General features: G+C 49.4%; 1 protein-coding gene across 1 annotated transcript in view; it reads right to left on the reverse strand.

The window, feature by feature from the left end:
• Positions 1-18,111, reverse strand: part of LOC135194982 (protein-associating with the carboxyl-terminal domain of ezrin-like) — a 62,881-nt gene that overhangs the window by 36,439 nt on the left and 8,331 nt on the right. The window contains exon 2 of the mRNA XM_064221234.1: positions 3,701-3,817. Coding sequence (XP_064077304.1) covers positions 3,701-3,817 — 117 coding nt within the window. The remainder of the gene's footprint in view (positions 1-3,700; positions 3,818-18,111) is intronic.

Raw genomic sequence — 18,111 nt, forward strand, 5'->3', positions numbered from 1 at the left:
AAACTCTAAAACATAGCAGTTTTCTTAGTATCAACATCAGACATCATGAATCCAAGAAAAATCCAAAGAAAAATCCAAAGAAAAGTCCAAAACTGTACACAAATCGCGAATGCCAGGCCAAAAGATCGGGTACTTCACCAAAAGTCCGTAGAAACATCCAGGGCGAAAACGAGAAAAAGAATCCCAAACTGTCAAAGAGGTACCGACAACAGGTGTGGTCGACACCGACGACAGAAAAAATATGGCAAGAAAGGTATGATGGTTCTTACACCCGCCTCCAGCGGCGGGTAAGGTAGATCACTGACCTACCTGTCGCGTTAGCCGCGAGTTTTGAATTTCTGTCGTGACGTCAGAGATGTAAGCTAAGTATATGTCTGACAGGAAAAGTTCATGTACAAAAAAAACCGTCTTCCCTTTCTCTTCCTTCGAAAGGAGCCATTTCTCCAAATTCTCAGCGCCTTCTTCATGGAAAAACAGTAGTTTCATCCTTACACAAGACGAAACCTCGACGTCTTCGAAGTGGAGAATAACGAAAGAGGAGAAGGGGGGACCACAGGAGAAAGGATATCTCCAAACTCTTGCAGAGTAACTCGTTAGTTTCTTATAGGAGGAAACTGAGGCGTCTTTTAGGTCTTCTTTCTCTGAGGGGTCCTGTTCCTCTGAGCCGAAGAGTCTCCTGATCCTTAGAGGCGCGACTATTCTTAAAAGGAGTCTCTAGAGGCAGTTAGACGTATAACGTCTTGGAGACAATGCTTCAGCAAGTGTCTACTTGCAACATCCTTCTGTCTGGAGGAGTGCGTTTCCCAGATCCTTGAAGCCTAATATGGAGTCAGGCAGGCAGTCAGGTGCAGAGCGCTGTTTGAAGAAGAAAATTCTAATCAGGCTCTTGGCGCCTATCCAAGGAGAGCGGCTACCAGGCGAACTGCGCCCTGCCATACGAAAAGCGCCTACTAGGCTCTTGGCGCCTGAACCGAGGCGAGAGAATCTCTGGCGAGAGCGCCTACTAGGTGAGCGCCCTACCAGGGGAGAAAGCGCCTGCTAGCTCTCGGCGCCTGACTCGAGCGAATAAAGTCAGGAGAAGAGCGCCTGCCAGGCGAAACGCGCCTAACAAAGCTCTTGACGCCGCCTGTCCAGCGAAGGCGCCTGTCCGATTTAGGGCGCTTGTCAACCGGAGAGAGAGTGGAGTCGAGACGAGGAGCGGCTACGAGGCGAGTAGTGCCTACTAGCTCTTGGCGACTGTCAAGGGGAGTGATCCTGTTCGAGAAGACGTCTGTAGGGTGAGGATCTCCTACGCGCAGTTTTGCTCCTTTGTCTGAAGGAGAAACTCTCCTGCGAGAATCCGAACGCACCCCCAGGTGAGCGCGCTCTTCCGTCGAAAAGCGAGTCAGGACAGGAGAGGGGAGCGTGGACTTCTTTACAGGAAGCGAGACGTCCTTCCTGCGACGAGAAGACCCGCAAAGAGAGGCCAGCCAGAGCCCGAAATCTGCGCCTGAAGTTAGCCAACACCCTTGCAGGAGAATTCACAAACTCGTGAACAGGAGAAGAGGCTCGATCTCCGCTCGTGAACAATACTCCTGAGATCTCTTACGCTTCTTCGCTTCCACCTCAGGCTCTTCCGAAAAAACTTCAGGGCTGGAAGGGCGGGCGCAGGGAGCATTCCAGGCTCTCTTCGAAGGGCGCGAGGCTTCCGAAGAGCTCCATCCTCTTTTAGGAGAAGGCGAAGGCGACGACGAGAAGCACTGGCGCACAATTTCTCTCTTGGAGCGATCCAAGGTAGCCTGGGAATGATCAACAGGAGCTACCGAGGGGACGCCTGACCGTTGGGGATGCTCCCTAACCTTCCTGCGGCTTTCGACTTTCCTCCTCCACTGGGACTGGGAGTCTGGAAGAGGTCTAGGCCTGGAAAGCATTAGGGCGCCGATCAGACGCACCCTCCACTGCACTGGGTTCACTGCACAAATCACTATTGGAATCACTCTTACCTTCTAGTTGCTTGATTTTCCTCTCCATACTGCGAATGGTGGCTTTCATTGAGGCCACTTCCGAAGGCGCATCTTCGGCTTCGGTGCAGGGAGCAGGAGCTGAAACTGACAAAGGAGCTACTTCTAAAATAGGATTATCTACATCCAACTCGCTAATACGAGATCTACTACTGCTCCTGGAAGAAGCTTTCCTAACCTTATCCTTTTCAAGCTTCCTCAAGTAGGAAGACAAAGACTTCCATTCATCCTCATTCAGCTTTTCACATTCATTACAAGGGTTATTAAAGGTGCATTCATTCCCTCTACACTTCAAACATACCGTGTGAGGGGTCTACCGCAGCTTTCGGTAGCCTCACCTTACACTCAGTCATCAACAAACTCTAAACATAGCAGTTTTCTTAGTATCAACATCAGACTCATGAATCCAAGAAAAATCCAAAGAAAAATCCAAAGAAAAGTCCAAAACTGTCCACAAATCGCGAATGCCAGGCCAAAAGATCGGGTACTTCACCAAAAGTCCGTAGAAACAATCCAGGGCGAAAACGAGAAAAGAATCCAACTGTCAAGAGGTACCGACACAGGTGTGGTCGACACCGAGACGACAGAAAAAATATGGCAAGAAAGGTATGATGGTTCTTACACCCGCCTCCCAGCGGCGGGTAAGGTAGATCACCTGACCTACCTGTCGCGTTAGCCGCGAGTTTGAATTCTGTCGTGACGTCAGAGATGTAAGCTAAGTATATGTCGACAGGAAAGTTCATGTACAAAAATACTTAGTCAAAATTTCTTCTAACAGCTTGCTGCAAAAGTGATCAAACAATTCACAACAACACTCACATGCTACAAAGAGGAGAATTATTCAGTGTTGATATATTTAAGGCACTGTATAACTAAACAATGCCACCAGCAGATAGTTTAATTTTAAAAGGCAGAAACTTTCCATACAAGCCAGAAGCCATTAAAACTGATAAATGCATCATGAGATAAGGTTCTGCTGTGGTCTTGGTCATTTGCTTTAAAAACTGATTCCATCTCAAGGCTTAGCCTACAAACCCTACAGACTTAAAACATATGAAGAAAATTACTGTCTGCCAGTTATATATTCCTGCATATTTCAGTCCAGATCATAAAAGGGTGATATCCTCCTGACCAAGGGCATTCCAAAGTAAACCTTTATGAACTGAGATGAGATGTGTCACAAACTACGTATTAGCCTGTCAGCTATTTTTCGCCACCCTAAAAACACAGTTGGACTCCATATCACATGAGACTTACTGAAATAAATCTCACTGTAAGAGAGAACTTAGCTCTTTACATCCCAGTCATCAACAGTACATGAAGACCTTCCAATGCCAATAAGGAACTATTTGGCAACCAAGCCACTGTTATTTCAACTCATATGTAGGTAGCTACAACAATTAGTACATCATGGAATTTTGTCTTTCATGCAAACATCTACCATTTGTAATGGTTTTGTATGATATACACCAACTGGACAACACAGTTATAACATATGTTAAGCATAAAAGTGTAAAAGTATATACAGTATGTACTATATTGCTACTGTTAAGTGATAAGCAGCTTCAGTAGTCTGGGGCCTCATTAACAAGAGGTTGTGATTATATAAGCATGCATACTAGAAAACAGAAAGGTGTATGGTTTTTGCTTTAAACTAGCTAACATAAAAATATCACAGATATAATTCAAAAGTATTTTACCTGAAGACCACGTTCAATGTATGGGCGTTTACGAGAAGTAGGTGGATGTGCAGCTGAGAAAACTGTTACAGGGGTACCCCCTAATTCTCCAGGCGCCATTGTCCAGTCCTCAAATACCTAGAAGAAAACAGATTTTGATAGTCTTACCAAAAATATTAATAAGCATAAAAAATTAGATGATAAACAGATGATAATTACAGCAAAATGTAAAGCCCAAAGCCCATGACATTCATACATATAATTGTATGAAGTTTAACTTAGTTGTCGACTGTTAATATATACTAATCCATATGTTTTAAGAAACAATTCCTAGCAAAACATCTGGCTTAGTTTATTCTACAAATACGTATAAAGTGAGTAGTTTATACAAATCCATAAAAAAAAAATCTCAATGTTCAGTATGCACCTAGTTTCACAACAATATACATACAAGAGAACACTATAAAAATGACAATTTGTCCAAAATTGCATTTTTCCTAACTATACAAACCTGAGGTCCTTTTACAATAGGAAGGTACTAGCGGCAGCTGGATAGGTCGTAAAGCTTTCGAACAAGGGGTTCGGTAGTTAACTGCTTGTCCGACAGGCGCGCGCGTGCGCGACTGGGAGGTAAACAATCACTTTGCTTTTGGCCCAAGCAAAACCTGCAGAGTGAGGGGTGGCATGAGGTGGGACTATGTAAAAGGACCTCAGGTTTGTATAGTTAGGAAAAATGCATTTTGGACAAATTGTCATTTGTTTTCCGACGGCATACAAAACCTTCGGTCCTTTTACAATAGGAAGACTCACTTCTTGGTGGGAGGAATCTGAGTCTTTTGTGAACAGACTGGTGTCGCCCAACCTTGGAATGCCTCCTGGTCGTAAGAGCGAGGGAGGGATCCAAGCCTCGTCCGATTGATCGGGGTGTGCACCGCAGGATCAATGGTCAGACCTCTGGACCAAGTACTAAGAGAGAGGCAAGCGTATCTCTTCGTACCAGCAAACAAGAACAAGTTCCTATTTGCAAGAGGCAACAAAGTTATGGTTTGTCTCTTGTTGGCATCCACTTCCCCCCCTGTAGGAGGAAGTGGTGGTATATTCGCTCCCATCCCTAGTGAAAGGGATAGGATGGGCTCTGTCGAGTAGCTCACCGGCATCTCGTCCTTATCCAGCAAGGTGATGACCGTAGCCCTTATCCGTAGAGGGGGAGAAAAAGATAGGAAGAGAAGCCAGTCACTTTCTCATTCACTTATCTATTCTTACAGTCACACCAGGACTCGATGCTGTTCAGCTGCCTGCTAGGGTCTGGGTTAGCTACACAACGTGTTGAGCAGCCACCACGGGTCCCAAGGAAAACGATCCAAGGACCTGTGGGCAATATCCAAAAGGTAGAAGGAGGTGCCAGTGGTCTGGTTGTACCAGACCCCTGCCTTCAGTACCTGCGCCACGGAGAAGTTCTTGTGTAACTCGGGGGAGTGTACTTCTAGGTCATCTTGGTGCTGACGAAGAGTCTTCAACACTCAGCCTGGGATGTCGAGTTTCTTCAGAAAGCGCGGTCGCGCTTTCACAGGACAAAGCAGCATCTCCTTCGCATCGAAGGCGGTGAAGTCCATTAGGGAGGGGATTGTGAAGGACTCTAACCGATCGTCAGGAACCGAAGGGTTCTGAGTCTTCGCTACGAAGTCGGTACGAAATCGAGCGTCACGAATCCCCATCCCCTGGATGCTTGACTTCGCAGGAGAAGTCATGCAATTACCTCAGAGGAAAAGAAAGGAATGGTCGTATGACCTATCCCTCTTCTCGACTTCGGTGATGTCCTGTACCCATACTGGTCTATCCGTCTGCAGCGAAGTGTCTCACATTCTACCTATCCCATGCAGTGAAGTTCTTCTCGGTAGTGGATAGGACACCGACATTCAATGGTGGGTGTCGATGGTATGGGTACTGTGACAAAGCCGTTAGGACGAAGAAAAGACTGTTATGGAACAACCGAACTAAGTCCACAGCGAAGTTCGTAACTGACTTGGGCGCTCTGACAGCTGCCGACTGACTGCGTTCGGTAGGAGGCAAGTTGTCCAAGCGCCCGAGCAAGTCACGTGACCTTCGCCTTAAAAGGGTTATGCCAAGAGACTAAACAAATAATTTGTTCGTCACCGATGCCAGAAGGCGAGGTGATGATTCTCTTAAGGCATGTGCCCAACAGGCGAAAGTCAATTGCCTTCTAGAGACCGAGGTCCCTGATGGCAAGATATCTCATAGTATAGTTGATTCTCAGCTAAGGAGAAACAACACTATGTGTCGTTGAAGACGAAGGTGTACAGAAAAAGCAACCTACGTCTTCACAGCTGAACCGAGAGAAGGATTCTCCAAGATTTCTGAACCTGTTGCTACAAAGACTGAGAACGCTAACCGCTATTCATTGCTGTCCGGTGAGGATCGTAGTTGCAATAAAAGCGGAGCGCTTTTCAGTAATGAAGAGACAGGGAATACTGCCTGAAGAACTGCTTCTCATGGGCTGAACATTTGGAAGTAGAGCTGTCAGGTCGGAGAGTAGGTGATGTCTTCTGACACATCTGTTAATTCGGGGCGAGCAATGAATAATTGCACACCTACGAATACGAGATATTTGAAGACAAACTCAGATGTCTGCAAAAATCATTCGCATTATCGCGGTGCGATGCAGCGGGAGACTAGTACAGACTTCTGTTATTTGCCGTGCGGTAAACAGAAAGATGAAAGAGTCCAAGAGATGTCTCTGTTGAAAATTCTCGCAATGTCGAAGGCGATGAAATCGAGCGTCACAGCAGTAGATGGTCCTTCATTATTGCGAGAATCCCCGTTAATCAGAGACCTAAGTCCATGATTGTTGGGCAGAGATACGGTTCGGTAGTCAATCAAACCAGGGGAGAGAGAGACGTAACTGACCGTGAATCTCCGAGACCTAGCTGATACTGACTACTGAGCTGCTGTCAGGCAGTTCAATACGCAGTAGCTCTCGGTGACTCGTCATCCTGAGTTGCCAGGTAATCCATTATTCCACGAAGGAATGCGTTCGGCTAGAACCATCGAGCATAAAGAATACGCTCGAGCAATTATATTTAAACGAAACGGATTTCGGTAAATACAAAAAAGCGATTTGGTGTTGTATGACAATACCAAGTATCTAAAATCGAAACTGATAACTGCTGGAGTTGCAGGCAACCCGAGTTGCAGTCAATTAAGATACAATTCGTCTCGGTCCAAACCGTAGAGTTTAAGTACGGTATGCGCCTACCCCCCGGACAATTCAACTGTTAAAAGAATCATGTCGCGAGGGTAATACGTAGTATATTTGTAGGTTCTGTACAACGACCTCCATCCTAAATTCTTTCCCCTCGAGGAATGAGAATAAGGATTGGAGATCGGACCGCCTTCGTTGCTCTAGTCAAGAGAGTGAAGGAGAAGTCTTTCCCAAAGGAAAGCTTCAATGTGTGAACAGAATAACCGAAGACGATAGTTCAAGCCAAACTGGAAGTTCCCACCCGTCCGTTCTTCTCTATTCCAGTTAATCGCCTACTGTGAGATCTCTTCTTCAGCAGCAGTCTTCTTCCAAATGCTAGAAATTACAGGAATTCGAGCATAAGCGAGGTTCCCGATATCGTGTAACAATTATCGGGGATTCTCGCTCACTTTGGACCGTGGTCTCGCCTAAGTGTTTGGAGATCGTAAAAAACTCGAACACTCTGAAAGCGCTAGAAATTCCGTAGAATTCTAAGCACTCTGCGAAACCCCCACCGAATTCGTCAAACGATATCGGCTGGTGGTCCTCTCGATTCCCGTAGAAATCGAGAAAGGGCAGGATCCCTCCTCAACGACCGGGGTTTACGTCAGGTAGGACCCCGAAGGTCCCCCCCCCGGTAGCACAGCCCCTAACGTGGGATCTTACAGAGAAATCTTGTAGGATCCCTCCCCTTTCCCTCGTAGCCGTAAGGAGAGAGGGAATGGGGGGAGGAATTGGATACTGGCTCGCCTTCCCAGCGGAACTAGCAGTTGGAGAAGAAAAGGAGCAGCCATCGCCTTACGGCGATGGCCTCTCGGAGCCTGGGAAAACGTCATCGTCAGGAGAAAACGTTTTCCAGAGGAGGGTTACGAACTCATACTGTAGGTAAGGGTCTGCCGCCACTGTGAACGTCGTCTGGGTGGGGCTGATCGACACCTGACTGGGAGAGAGCCGATACCGTACTCCGACTCATTCCAGTCCTCGTCGAGGTCGAAACTCTCAGGAGGACCGAAGGGGTATTCAAATACGGTGTCCGAAGACACGTAGAAAACGCCTCTGTCGCAGTAGAGGAGGTGAAGTAGCTTGTTTCGACGGCCGGCCAGAACGAGAGAGCCTTCTTGTCCGGAGACGAGAGCCTACCTGGTTCAACACAGTCGGCAAGCTCCGATCGCGGCAAGACCCACCGTCGATTTGGGTTCCCTCTCGGGCCCCAAAACGACTCGAGCCGAGACGTGGCTCTGCTGGTGGGAGCGGCGATCCTTTCCGAGGTCGTTGTGCTGACGAATCAGCGCCATAACCTCGGCAAAGTTCCTCTGGATCTCGGAAGTCACAGCATCTTGCAGAGTAGGGTCGTTTAAGCCTTCGAACAAGAGCATATTCCGAGAACCTTCCTCCAAAGAATGGGGGGAACAGCGACAGCCCTCTCGGTCTTTTCCATCCACTTGCGCATACGTCTGGCCGGTCCAAGAACCGTGCCTGGCACGTATGGGCGTCGTGGGTGGGATCATGAGGGGCGCACCCCTCACGATCACTCCTCAATACCTCTCTCCTCCCGGTGTAACCCGAGGAGGTTGAAGGTACGGGAGAGGCAGACCTGACGCTCCCTCCTCCTCGCTCGCTGGCAGAACCAGCAGGCTTGGAGGGCCTGCAGGCGATCGTCAACCCCCGCGCGGGGCGATCGAGCTGCAGGCCTGGTCGAAACCGTCTCGCTGTGGGAGAACGGCTGGACTGAGCACAGCGGCCCCGATCTCGAGTGTCAGAAGAGCTGGTGCTGGTTGCCGTACCCGATCGTTCTCTGTGAGAGCGACGGTCAGGCGACCTGCAGGCTCCACTGTCACAGTGAGACCGGTGCTTGTCCTCACGGCACGTCACGTCGCTGGTTCCAGCCGTGGCTGGCACCGGCGAACGGGCGGGGGGACCTCTTCCCAGCCTCACCCCGTGGCCGGTCGTGGACTGTCACGTCCCCGGGTAGCCAGCTGGTCGCGCTGAGAGTGAGAGCTGGTCTGGTGAGAGTCGCGTGAGCGACTGTCACCAGTCTTCGCCCCGTGCCGTTGAACCTGACGCCTGAGCGGGCTCAGAGGTCTTGGTTCCTGGCTGCACGGTCGCTGGTAAGCGACCGTACACTCGGTACTCCCGCGCGAACGAGAGGCCGAGACGGACCCTGATGCAGTGGCAGAACCACTGACACCAGGCGAGGAAGCAGTACCGGGTGTTAGCCGGTACCCCTCTGGTCCCCGTAGTCTTCTTCCTTGCGGAAGAAGAGACGGGCCCCGCTCCCAAGGAAGCAGGAGGACCAGCGGAAGGACCCCCCCGTCCCACCGAGCGGAAGGAACCCGGGGTCCGGACCCAAGCTCCCGAAGGGAGATTCCTTAGGAGGGAGGGGAGGAACCTTATTTTCCTTCCGGCTGTGAAGCCTTAGAAGTCGAAGGGAAGGACTTGCTCCCGGAGGGGAGGAATTCCCCCCTTAGGGAGGGCGGAGGCAACCTTCTTCTTCCGGCGGCTGTGAAGCCTTAGAAGTCGAAGGGGAAGAGGCGGCAGCCGACGACGATGAAGAAGATGAAGACGACGACGACGACACCTTCCTCCTCTTCTTCGTCAGCTTCCTCAGGACAGACGTAAGATCTGCTATCCAGGGCGGAGCCGGGGCTGCTGTAGCCGAAGCCACAGGGCCCGGACGCACCTGTACAGACAGACCAAAGTCTGGGGTAGTACCACCACGAACAGGGACGACGTCAGCAGGTATGGGCATCTCAGGAACAGCAGGCACAGCATCGGTAGGGACAGCCAGCGCAGCAACGGCAGGGACAGCCAGCGCAGCAACTGCATGGACAGTCAGCCCAGAATCGGCGGTACGGCAGCAGCACCGGAAACGCAGGAAGTGGAGCAGCAGCCAGCAACATCCTGGTACCGGCGGCAGGTCAGGGGCGAGCTCTAGGGCAGCGGAAGTGTGGTCGCGGCAGCGCGGCAACACGAGCGGCGGCGGCACGCCCCCCTCTCGGTACGGCGAACGGCACTTCACAGCGGCTGTAGGCAAGACTGTTACCACGTGAGGCGAGTACCACCAGGTGAGGAGGGACGTCGTCACCTGGAGCTGGGTCACCACTCCATGGGTGACCGCAGTAGGCCCAGACATAGAACCGCAGCCCCTGGACACTAGCACCCCTGCAAATGGAAGGACGCCCATACCTCACCAAGGTCCACCCTCGTGGCAGTAGCACCTGCGGAAAATAACAGTAGTAGTGATTAGTGGAAGGGGGGGAAGTCCCCTCGCGCGGGGGGGTGAGCCCCACACCGAACGAGTGGAAGACCCCGAATACAATTGTACATCGGGCCACCGAGCGCCTCCCCCCGCGCTCGACGGATCGGGCGAGGAGAAGAACCCAGATAACCTCCCCCCCACCCCCCCCCGAAGGGGAAGGGCCATCTGTGGGAGCTGAGCGGGGGGGGGGGTGGGGGGGGGGGGATTCTCGTTCCCCACCCCCGCACAGCACCCATGTACCCAACAATAATAATAAGAGCCCGAGAGCAATCGTGCCCTCGGCCCGAATGCAAGGGCATAAGGATCAATTCCTGACTGAGCGGAACTGAACCAAATAAATATTGATCAAATCAAATAATAAAAGGAATAAAATGAAAAGAATCTTGCATTACGATTCACTTCACAATGAATAAGGGCCTCGGATCGAGCGCATTGCGCCCTCGTACCGAGCGCAAAGGGTAAAAGGATCCATTCCCGATTATGAACGGAAACCTTGATCCATAATGAATTGATGCATCAAAATATATGAAAAAGAATACTGCGCTTGCGATTTCACTTCATACAAAATAAAAAGGGGAAGGATCAATTTCCCGGGAAATAGCGGAAACATTGATCCAAGTAAATAATGCAATCTCAATAAAATATGAAAATGAAAAAGAACTGCACTTGCGATTTCACTTCATTCAAATAAAAAGGGGAAAGGATCAATTTCCGGGTAAGAGCGGAAACTGATCCAAAATGAGTATTGCTACAATCAAATAAGTTTTTTCGTTGCCGAGCGTCATTCGCTCGGCAACGAGCATACAGGTCAAAAAAAAAATAAATGAAAGGGCACTTACTTACGATTTTCATCTACACATTTCCAACCAAAATATAAGCTCGGAGCGAGCGCTCTCCCGCCCTCGGCAACCGAGCACACAATACGAGGATCATTCTGGGAAAAATGAATTCCCGCACTTACGCCCTTTCAGTCCCGGCACTCGGGGTAATCGGAGGGCGTGAGAAACCAAGATCCTTTTAATTCACAATTGAATTCAATGGAAATAAATATGAAATGATTGTACTTACAATTCAGTTTCACTAGATAAATAGAAAAAGAAAAACACAACCATGCGAAAGCAACGACGATGAAGCGGGCAGAGAGCGATGATACACGTCTACACGCCAGCAGCCGAAAGCAAAAGTGATTTGTTTACCTCCCAGTCGCGCGCGCGCCTCTCGGACAAGCAGTTAACTACCGAACCCCTTGTTCGAAAGCTTACGGACCTATCCAGCTGCCGCTAGTACCTTCCTATTGTAAAAGGACCGAAGGTTTGTATGCCGTGTCGGAACAAAGACCTATATAAAAATAGAGCTACTGTCTATGCCTCAAGATTAACATAAAATGTTATTGTTAGTATACATTAAGGTTTTGTACATACTTACTGGCAGATATATACTTAGCTTTACGTCTCTGACGTCACGACAGAATTCAAAACTCGCGGCACACGCGATAGGTAGGTCAGGTGATCTACCTTACCCGCCGCTGGGTGGCGGCTGTAAGAAACCAATCTCCCTTTCCAGCCAGAATCTTTCTCTTCCACCATGTCTCCTGAGGGGAGGCTGGGCGGGCCATCAATAGGTATATATATGCCAGGTAAGTATGTACAAAACCTTATTGTATACTAACAATAACATTTTTGTACATGAACTTTCCTGTCCAGATATATACTTAGCTGATTGACACCCTTGGTGGAGGGAAAGAGACAGCAATATAAATATGGAAAAAAGGGGAAAACAATACTTGTTGTAGGATGTAAAATACAACCTTGGTTCTTACCTGTTTAGGCAAAAGACTCGTAGTTACTGTCTATGAGTCTGCGTTGCCTGAAGAGCTTCAGCGAGGGCGTGACCTACAGCTGACAGACTCTTTGGGTCTATCAAAGGGATTTGGTATCCGCTTACTTGCTAGAATCCGAGTAGGATCTTGTCAAAGGGGATTCGCCCTCTTATATGACAGAACCTAACCACCATCATTGCAAGGAGCTCAAACATAAACCGATCACCTAACCAATCTAATCATTGTTAGACATACGACATGAAAGACATGCCTACCCGCATGCTCTTTCAAACAACCAAAAAACTTACAACCTAAACAAGGGGGAAAATATACTACAAAGGATATGTCTCAGCTCCCTGCCCAGCACCGAATCCGCCGATACGTACGGGCCTAACGCGAAGCACTTTTCATACGTAATTTTGACGTCTCTCAGATAGTGGTTGCAAAGACTGAGTTGCAACGCCAGAATGTTGCCTTCATAATATTACTCAGGGATATGTTTTTATTGAAAGTTAATGACGTGGCAATAGCTCTTACCTCATGAGCTTTGACCTTTAGAGTTTTTTTGAATGACTTTCATCACATATCGCATGTGCTTCTTTCACCAGGCTTCTGATGAAGAAAGAAAGCGCATTCTTCGAAAGAGTCCTCCTTGGATCTCTTACAGAGCACCAAAGTTGACATTCATTGCCCTTAAGTTTTTTCTTTCTCTGCAGATAAAACTTTAAACTTCGTACTGGGCAAAAGTGACCTCTCTGCTTCCTCGCCTACTAAGGCAGACAAACCTTGGACTTCAAAACCTGGCCTTTAGGCAAGGATTTGAGGGGTTCTCGTTCTTAGCCAAGAACGAAGGTAGGAATGCACAGATAGCTGCATCTCCTCTGAATCCCACATTCCCTTCTATTGCATGGAGTTCACTAACTCCTCTTTGCGGAAGCCAATGCCATTAGAAAAAGTGTCCTTCCTCGTGAGGTCTCTAAAAGAGCAGACTGAGGCGGTTCGAACTTATTGGGGACCTCAGGAAAAAACGTAGTACTACAATCCAGATTTCCAACTCGGAATCTCTGGCGAAACCTTTTTGGATATTTCAAAAGATCTTATTAGATCATGAAGGTCCTTGTCTTCTGAAATGTTTAAGTCTCTGTGCCTAAACACTGCAGCCAGCATGCTACGATAACCTTAATGGTTGATACCGCCAGTCCACTTTCTCCCTAAGGAAAAGTAAGAAGTCTGCTATTTGGGTTACAGAGGTACTGAAGAGGAAAAGTGATGGTTCCTACACCACCGTCGAAAGACGTCCCACTTCGATTGGTAGACTCTAAGGGTAGAAGCCTTCTTGCTGCTGCGATAGCCGTTGCAACTTTTGCAGAAAAACCCTCTCGTTCTGACCAAACTTTTGACAGTCTGAAGCCAGTCAGATCTAGAGCGGGGAGGTTTCTGTGATACCTTTCGAAGTGGGGTTGTCTGAGCAGATCGATCCTCTGTGGTAATGTTCTCGGAAAATCTACTAACCATTCCAGTACCTCTGTGAACCATACTTGTGCGGGCCAGAACAGGGCTACCAGCGTCATCCTTGCTGCCTCCGATTCTGCAAACTTCTTGAGAGTTTCTCCCAGTATCTTGAAGGGAGGAAAAGCATACAGTCTAGGCCCTTCCAATCTAGGAGAAAAGCATCTATCGACACTGCCCTCGGGTCGATATCGGAGAGCAGTAGTTTGCCTATCCTCGCATTCTTGGCTGTGGCGAAGAGGTCTATGTGAGGCCTGCCCAAAGATTCCACAGGTCCTGGCAAAACATCCTCGTGAAGAGTCCACTCTGCAGGCAGGACTTGATCTTTCCTGCTTAGGATGTCTGCTCTGACGTTCTTTTCTCCCTGTACGAACTGGTAATGGAGACAAATCTTCCTTTCCTCTGCCCACAGCCAGAAGTTCTTTTGCTGTCTCGTACAGGGAGAGGATGAGTCCCCCCCTTGCTTCCTGATGTATGCCAGGGCCGTGGTGTTGTCCCGAGGTTGATCTGAACTGCCGAAGCTAGGACGTAGGGCTCGAATGCTTTCAAAGCTGGCCAAACAGACAATCAGCTCTTTCTTGTTGATGTGCCAGGTCACCTGTTCTTTCTTCCAGGTGCCTGACACTTCTCTTGAGCCGAGCGTTGCTCCCCAACCTGTTTCCGACGCGTCGGAATACAACACTTGGTTGGGGTTCGGAATGTGAAGGGACATCCCTTCTGCAAACCTGAGAGGGTTCGCCCACCAAGAGAGGTCCTTCTTGATTTCTCTTGAAATCTCGAAGGAGAACTCTAGGTTTTAGCGAACGACACCTCCAGTTTCGATTGTAGAAAGAACTGGAGAGGTCTGAGGTGCAACCTTCCTAGAGAAAGGAATTGCTCCAACGAGGAGATTGTCCCAAACAAACTCATCCACTCCCTCGCTGTGCATACGTCTTTCTCTAGGAAGGCTTTGACTTTCTCTGACCCTCGGGCTATCCTTTCGGAGACGGAAAAGCCCGAAAATCCAGAGAAACCATCCGAATCCCCAGATAGATACGATCTTGCTGGGGATTAACTGAGACTTTTGAAAGTTCACCAAAAGTCCAGAGAACTCGCCATGAAAAGGGTCTTCTGTAGGTCCTCCAAACATCTTTTCTGTGACTTGGCTCTGATTAGCCAGTCGTCCAAGTAAAGGGACACCCTGACTCCCTCCAAATGTAGCCATCTTGCTACATTTTTCATTAGTCCTGTGAAGACCTGAGGGGCTGTTGAAAGGCCGAAACACAAGGCCCTGAATTGGAATATCCTTCCTCCCATCATGAACCTGAGGTATTTCCTTGAAGAAGGATGGATCGGCACATGGAAGTAAGCGTCCTGAAGATCTAGGGACACCATCCAATCCCCTGGACGAAGAGCCGCCAACACTGAGGATGTCGTCTCCATGGCGAACTTCCTCTTTTCTACAAAGAAATTCAGGGCGCTTACATCCAGAACCGGTCTCCATCCTCCTGAGGCTTTTGGAACTAGAATCAGGCGGTTGTAAAAACCCGCTGAGCATGGGTCGCTCACTAGCTCTATAGCCTCTTTCTCTAACATTTGTTTCTACTGCCTGTGGTTAGAGCGTGGGCTCATGATGGATCCCTGTACCTGGCCAACAACTCCCTCGGAGTCGTCGTCAAAGGTGGTCTTTCTGTAAAGGGAATCAGATATCCTTTCCGGATAATCGAGAGGGGACCAGTTGTCCGCTCCTCTCTTTGCCCAGGCTTCTGCGAATCTTAGAAGCCTGGCACCTACTGATGTCTGGAGGACTACTTCCCTACTTCTTAGCTCTGGAAGAGCGAGAGAAGGATCTTCCTCTCTTGAAGGGCCTATTACCTCTTGAGGTAGAGGCTCTAGAAGGAGGGCCCCCTCAAAAGGGCTCCTGTCTAGCTGGAGTCTCCTTCTTAGTCTTCGTCTGGAAGGAGGTCCTAGGTTTCCGGGCAGACTGAGCGAGCATGTCTTGAGTCGCCTTCGCAGAGTAGATAGATCCTGAGATGTCTTTGGATTATCTTCTTCGGGAAGAGAAGAGGCGAGAGTTTGCGAATATAGAAGCGAGGGGCTCTTTGAGCATGCGAGACGGACTTTGTAAGAAAAGAGCAGAAGACTGATCTTTTCTTAAGAACCCCTGCTCCAAACAGGGAGGCTACTTCGCTCGATCCATCTCTAACTGCCTTATCTATGCACGTCAGTACACTGTTGAGATCCTCGGGCGAAATGGAATCCGGGTTCTGAGTCTTTTTAGCCAAGACCCCCAAAGACCAGTCAAGGAAGTTGAAGACTTCCAAGACTCTGAACATCCCCTTCAACAGGTGGTCGAGCTCGTTCATAGCCCAGGTAGTCTTAGCAGACAAGAGAGCCGAGCGTCGTGCAGCATCCACCAGTGAAGAGAAGTCCGCTGTCTGCAGATGACGGTAGACCCAGGCCTAGGGGTTCTCCAGACTCATACCAAAAGCCTAGTCTGCCCGTAAGCTTGGAAGGGGGGAAAGAAAACACAGTCTTCCCTTTCTCCTCCTTAGAAAGAAGCCATTCACCAAAACCTCTCAAAGCCTTTTTCATCGAGATGGTTGGCTTCATCCTCACACAAGAGGAAACCTTCGTCTTCTTAGAAGTCGAGAATAACGAGAGAGGAGACGGAGGAGCGACGGGAGTAAGGGTGTCTCCAAACTCTTGAAGAAGGAGGTCTGTCAGGAATCTTGTAGGACGATACCGAAGAATCCTTAACTAAATCCTCTTCTGAAGGTTCCACTTCATCCATCCACCGAAAAAACCCTCGGCTTCTTTACGAGAGCAGTTGGACTTCTCTAAAGAAGTGCGTCTATCTAGGGAGTGTCTGGCAGCCGTCTGGCGCCTATCAGGAGAAGCCAAAGCTTCGGGAGAGCTCCTATCGAATGAGTCCTTCCTACTCCGATGAGTGCGTCCTCTGTGATCCTGAAGTCTACTCCTAGATTCATGGGAGTCCAAAGGGGAGCGCCTGCTAGGAGAGGAGAGCCTACTATGCTCAAGGCGCCTAACAGAATCAAAATGGAGAGCGGCTGCCTGGCGAACTGCGCCTAAAATGAGGAGAACGCCTACTAGGCTCTTGGCGCCTACCTACAGGAGAGCGAATCCCTGGAGAAGATCGCCTACTCGGAGACAGGCGTCTACCATGCTCCCTTTCAGGCTCTTTACGCCTGACCTGAACAGAGTGGCTAACAGGTGAACCGCGCCTATCAGGAGAAAAGCGCCTATCTTCCGCACAGCCCTTGGAAGCGGGAGAGCGGCTACTTGGGGAGTGGCGCCTACCAGGCTCTAGGCGCCTAACATAAGGAGAGATCCGGTCTCTTGAAGAATCCATGTAAGAGGAGGCTCTCTTATCCGGAGATTGGAGGATCTTCGGAAAGGAGCGAGCGAGAAGACGAAGCTGTACGCTTATCTTTAGACGAGCGCCTACTAGGCGCTAGATCCCTTTCTACTGGAGAAATGAAGTCACCGGAGGAGAAAGCTTCTTGGGCGATTGACGCCTGGAAGACGACAAGGCGCTTGTTCTGCCGAGGGGAAGAGCGCCTCCTTCCATCCGCTGTTACAGGAGAGAGAGCCGCCTCCGACTGAGAAGGCAACGCAGGCGAAGGAAGCCTAGACTTCTTGACGGGGAGAGAGACGTCCTTCTTACGACGCGTATCTCCAGCCAACGGAGCCCGCCAGCGCCGAAATCTGAGCTTGCAGCGCAAGAATCCGAGCTGGAGATCTTGCAAAATCCTCCACAGGGGAAGAGGATCGAAGCCTACTCTGAGGCGAGAAACTCCTGATCCCTCCTGGGTTTCTTGATATCCACTTCCGGCTCTTCTGGAAAACATTCCGGGCTGGAAGGAGGCGCAAGGAGCCTTCCAGCTCTCTTCAGCGTCGCGATGAATCCGAGGCGCTCCATCCTCTTCTAGGCGAAGGTGAAGAAGAAGAAGAGAAGCATTGGCGTAACACCTCCTTCTTAGAGCGAACAAAGGCAGCCTGGGTACGAACATCAGGATCTACCGAGGGGACGCCTGATCGGTGGAGTTCTCCCTAACCTTCCTGCGGCTGTTGACTTTCCTCGTCCACTGGGACCTGGGAGTCTGGAAGAGGTCTAGGCCTGGTAAGCATTAAGGAAGGGCCGATCAGACGCACCCTCCACTGCACTGTGTCACTGCACAATTCACCTTCACTATTACTCTTACCTTACAACGAACGAATTTCTTCTCCATGCTAAGGATCGTGGCTCTCATGGTTGCCACTTCCGAAGTCGTATCTTTAGGTTCGATGCAGGGCGCAGGAGCTGAAACTGGAGGAAGGATCTAGTGCTACGACAGGATTGTCTACTCTTACTCGCTAATACGAGACTTACTAGAAACTTCTAGACGAAGCATTTCTCACCCTGTCTTTCTCCAACTTCCTCAAGTAGGAAGGAAAGAGACTTCCATTCACCCTCATCCAAACTTCTCACACTCATTACACGGGTTAACAAAAGAAACATTCTTTACCCCTACATTTCAAGCATACTGTGTGAGGATCTACCGTAGCTTTCGGTAGCCTCACCTTGCATTCATCTATAGAGCACA

The sequence above is a fragment of the Macrobrachium nipponense genome, chromosome 15 (assembly GCF_015104395.2).
Source record: "Macrobrachium nipponense isolate FS-2020 chromosome 15, ASM1510439v2, whole genome shotgun sequence".
Classification (NCBI taxonomy): Eukaryota; Metazoa; Arthropoda; class Malacostraca; order Decapoda; family Palaemonidae; genus Macrobrachium; species Macrobrachium nipponense.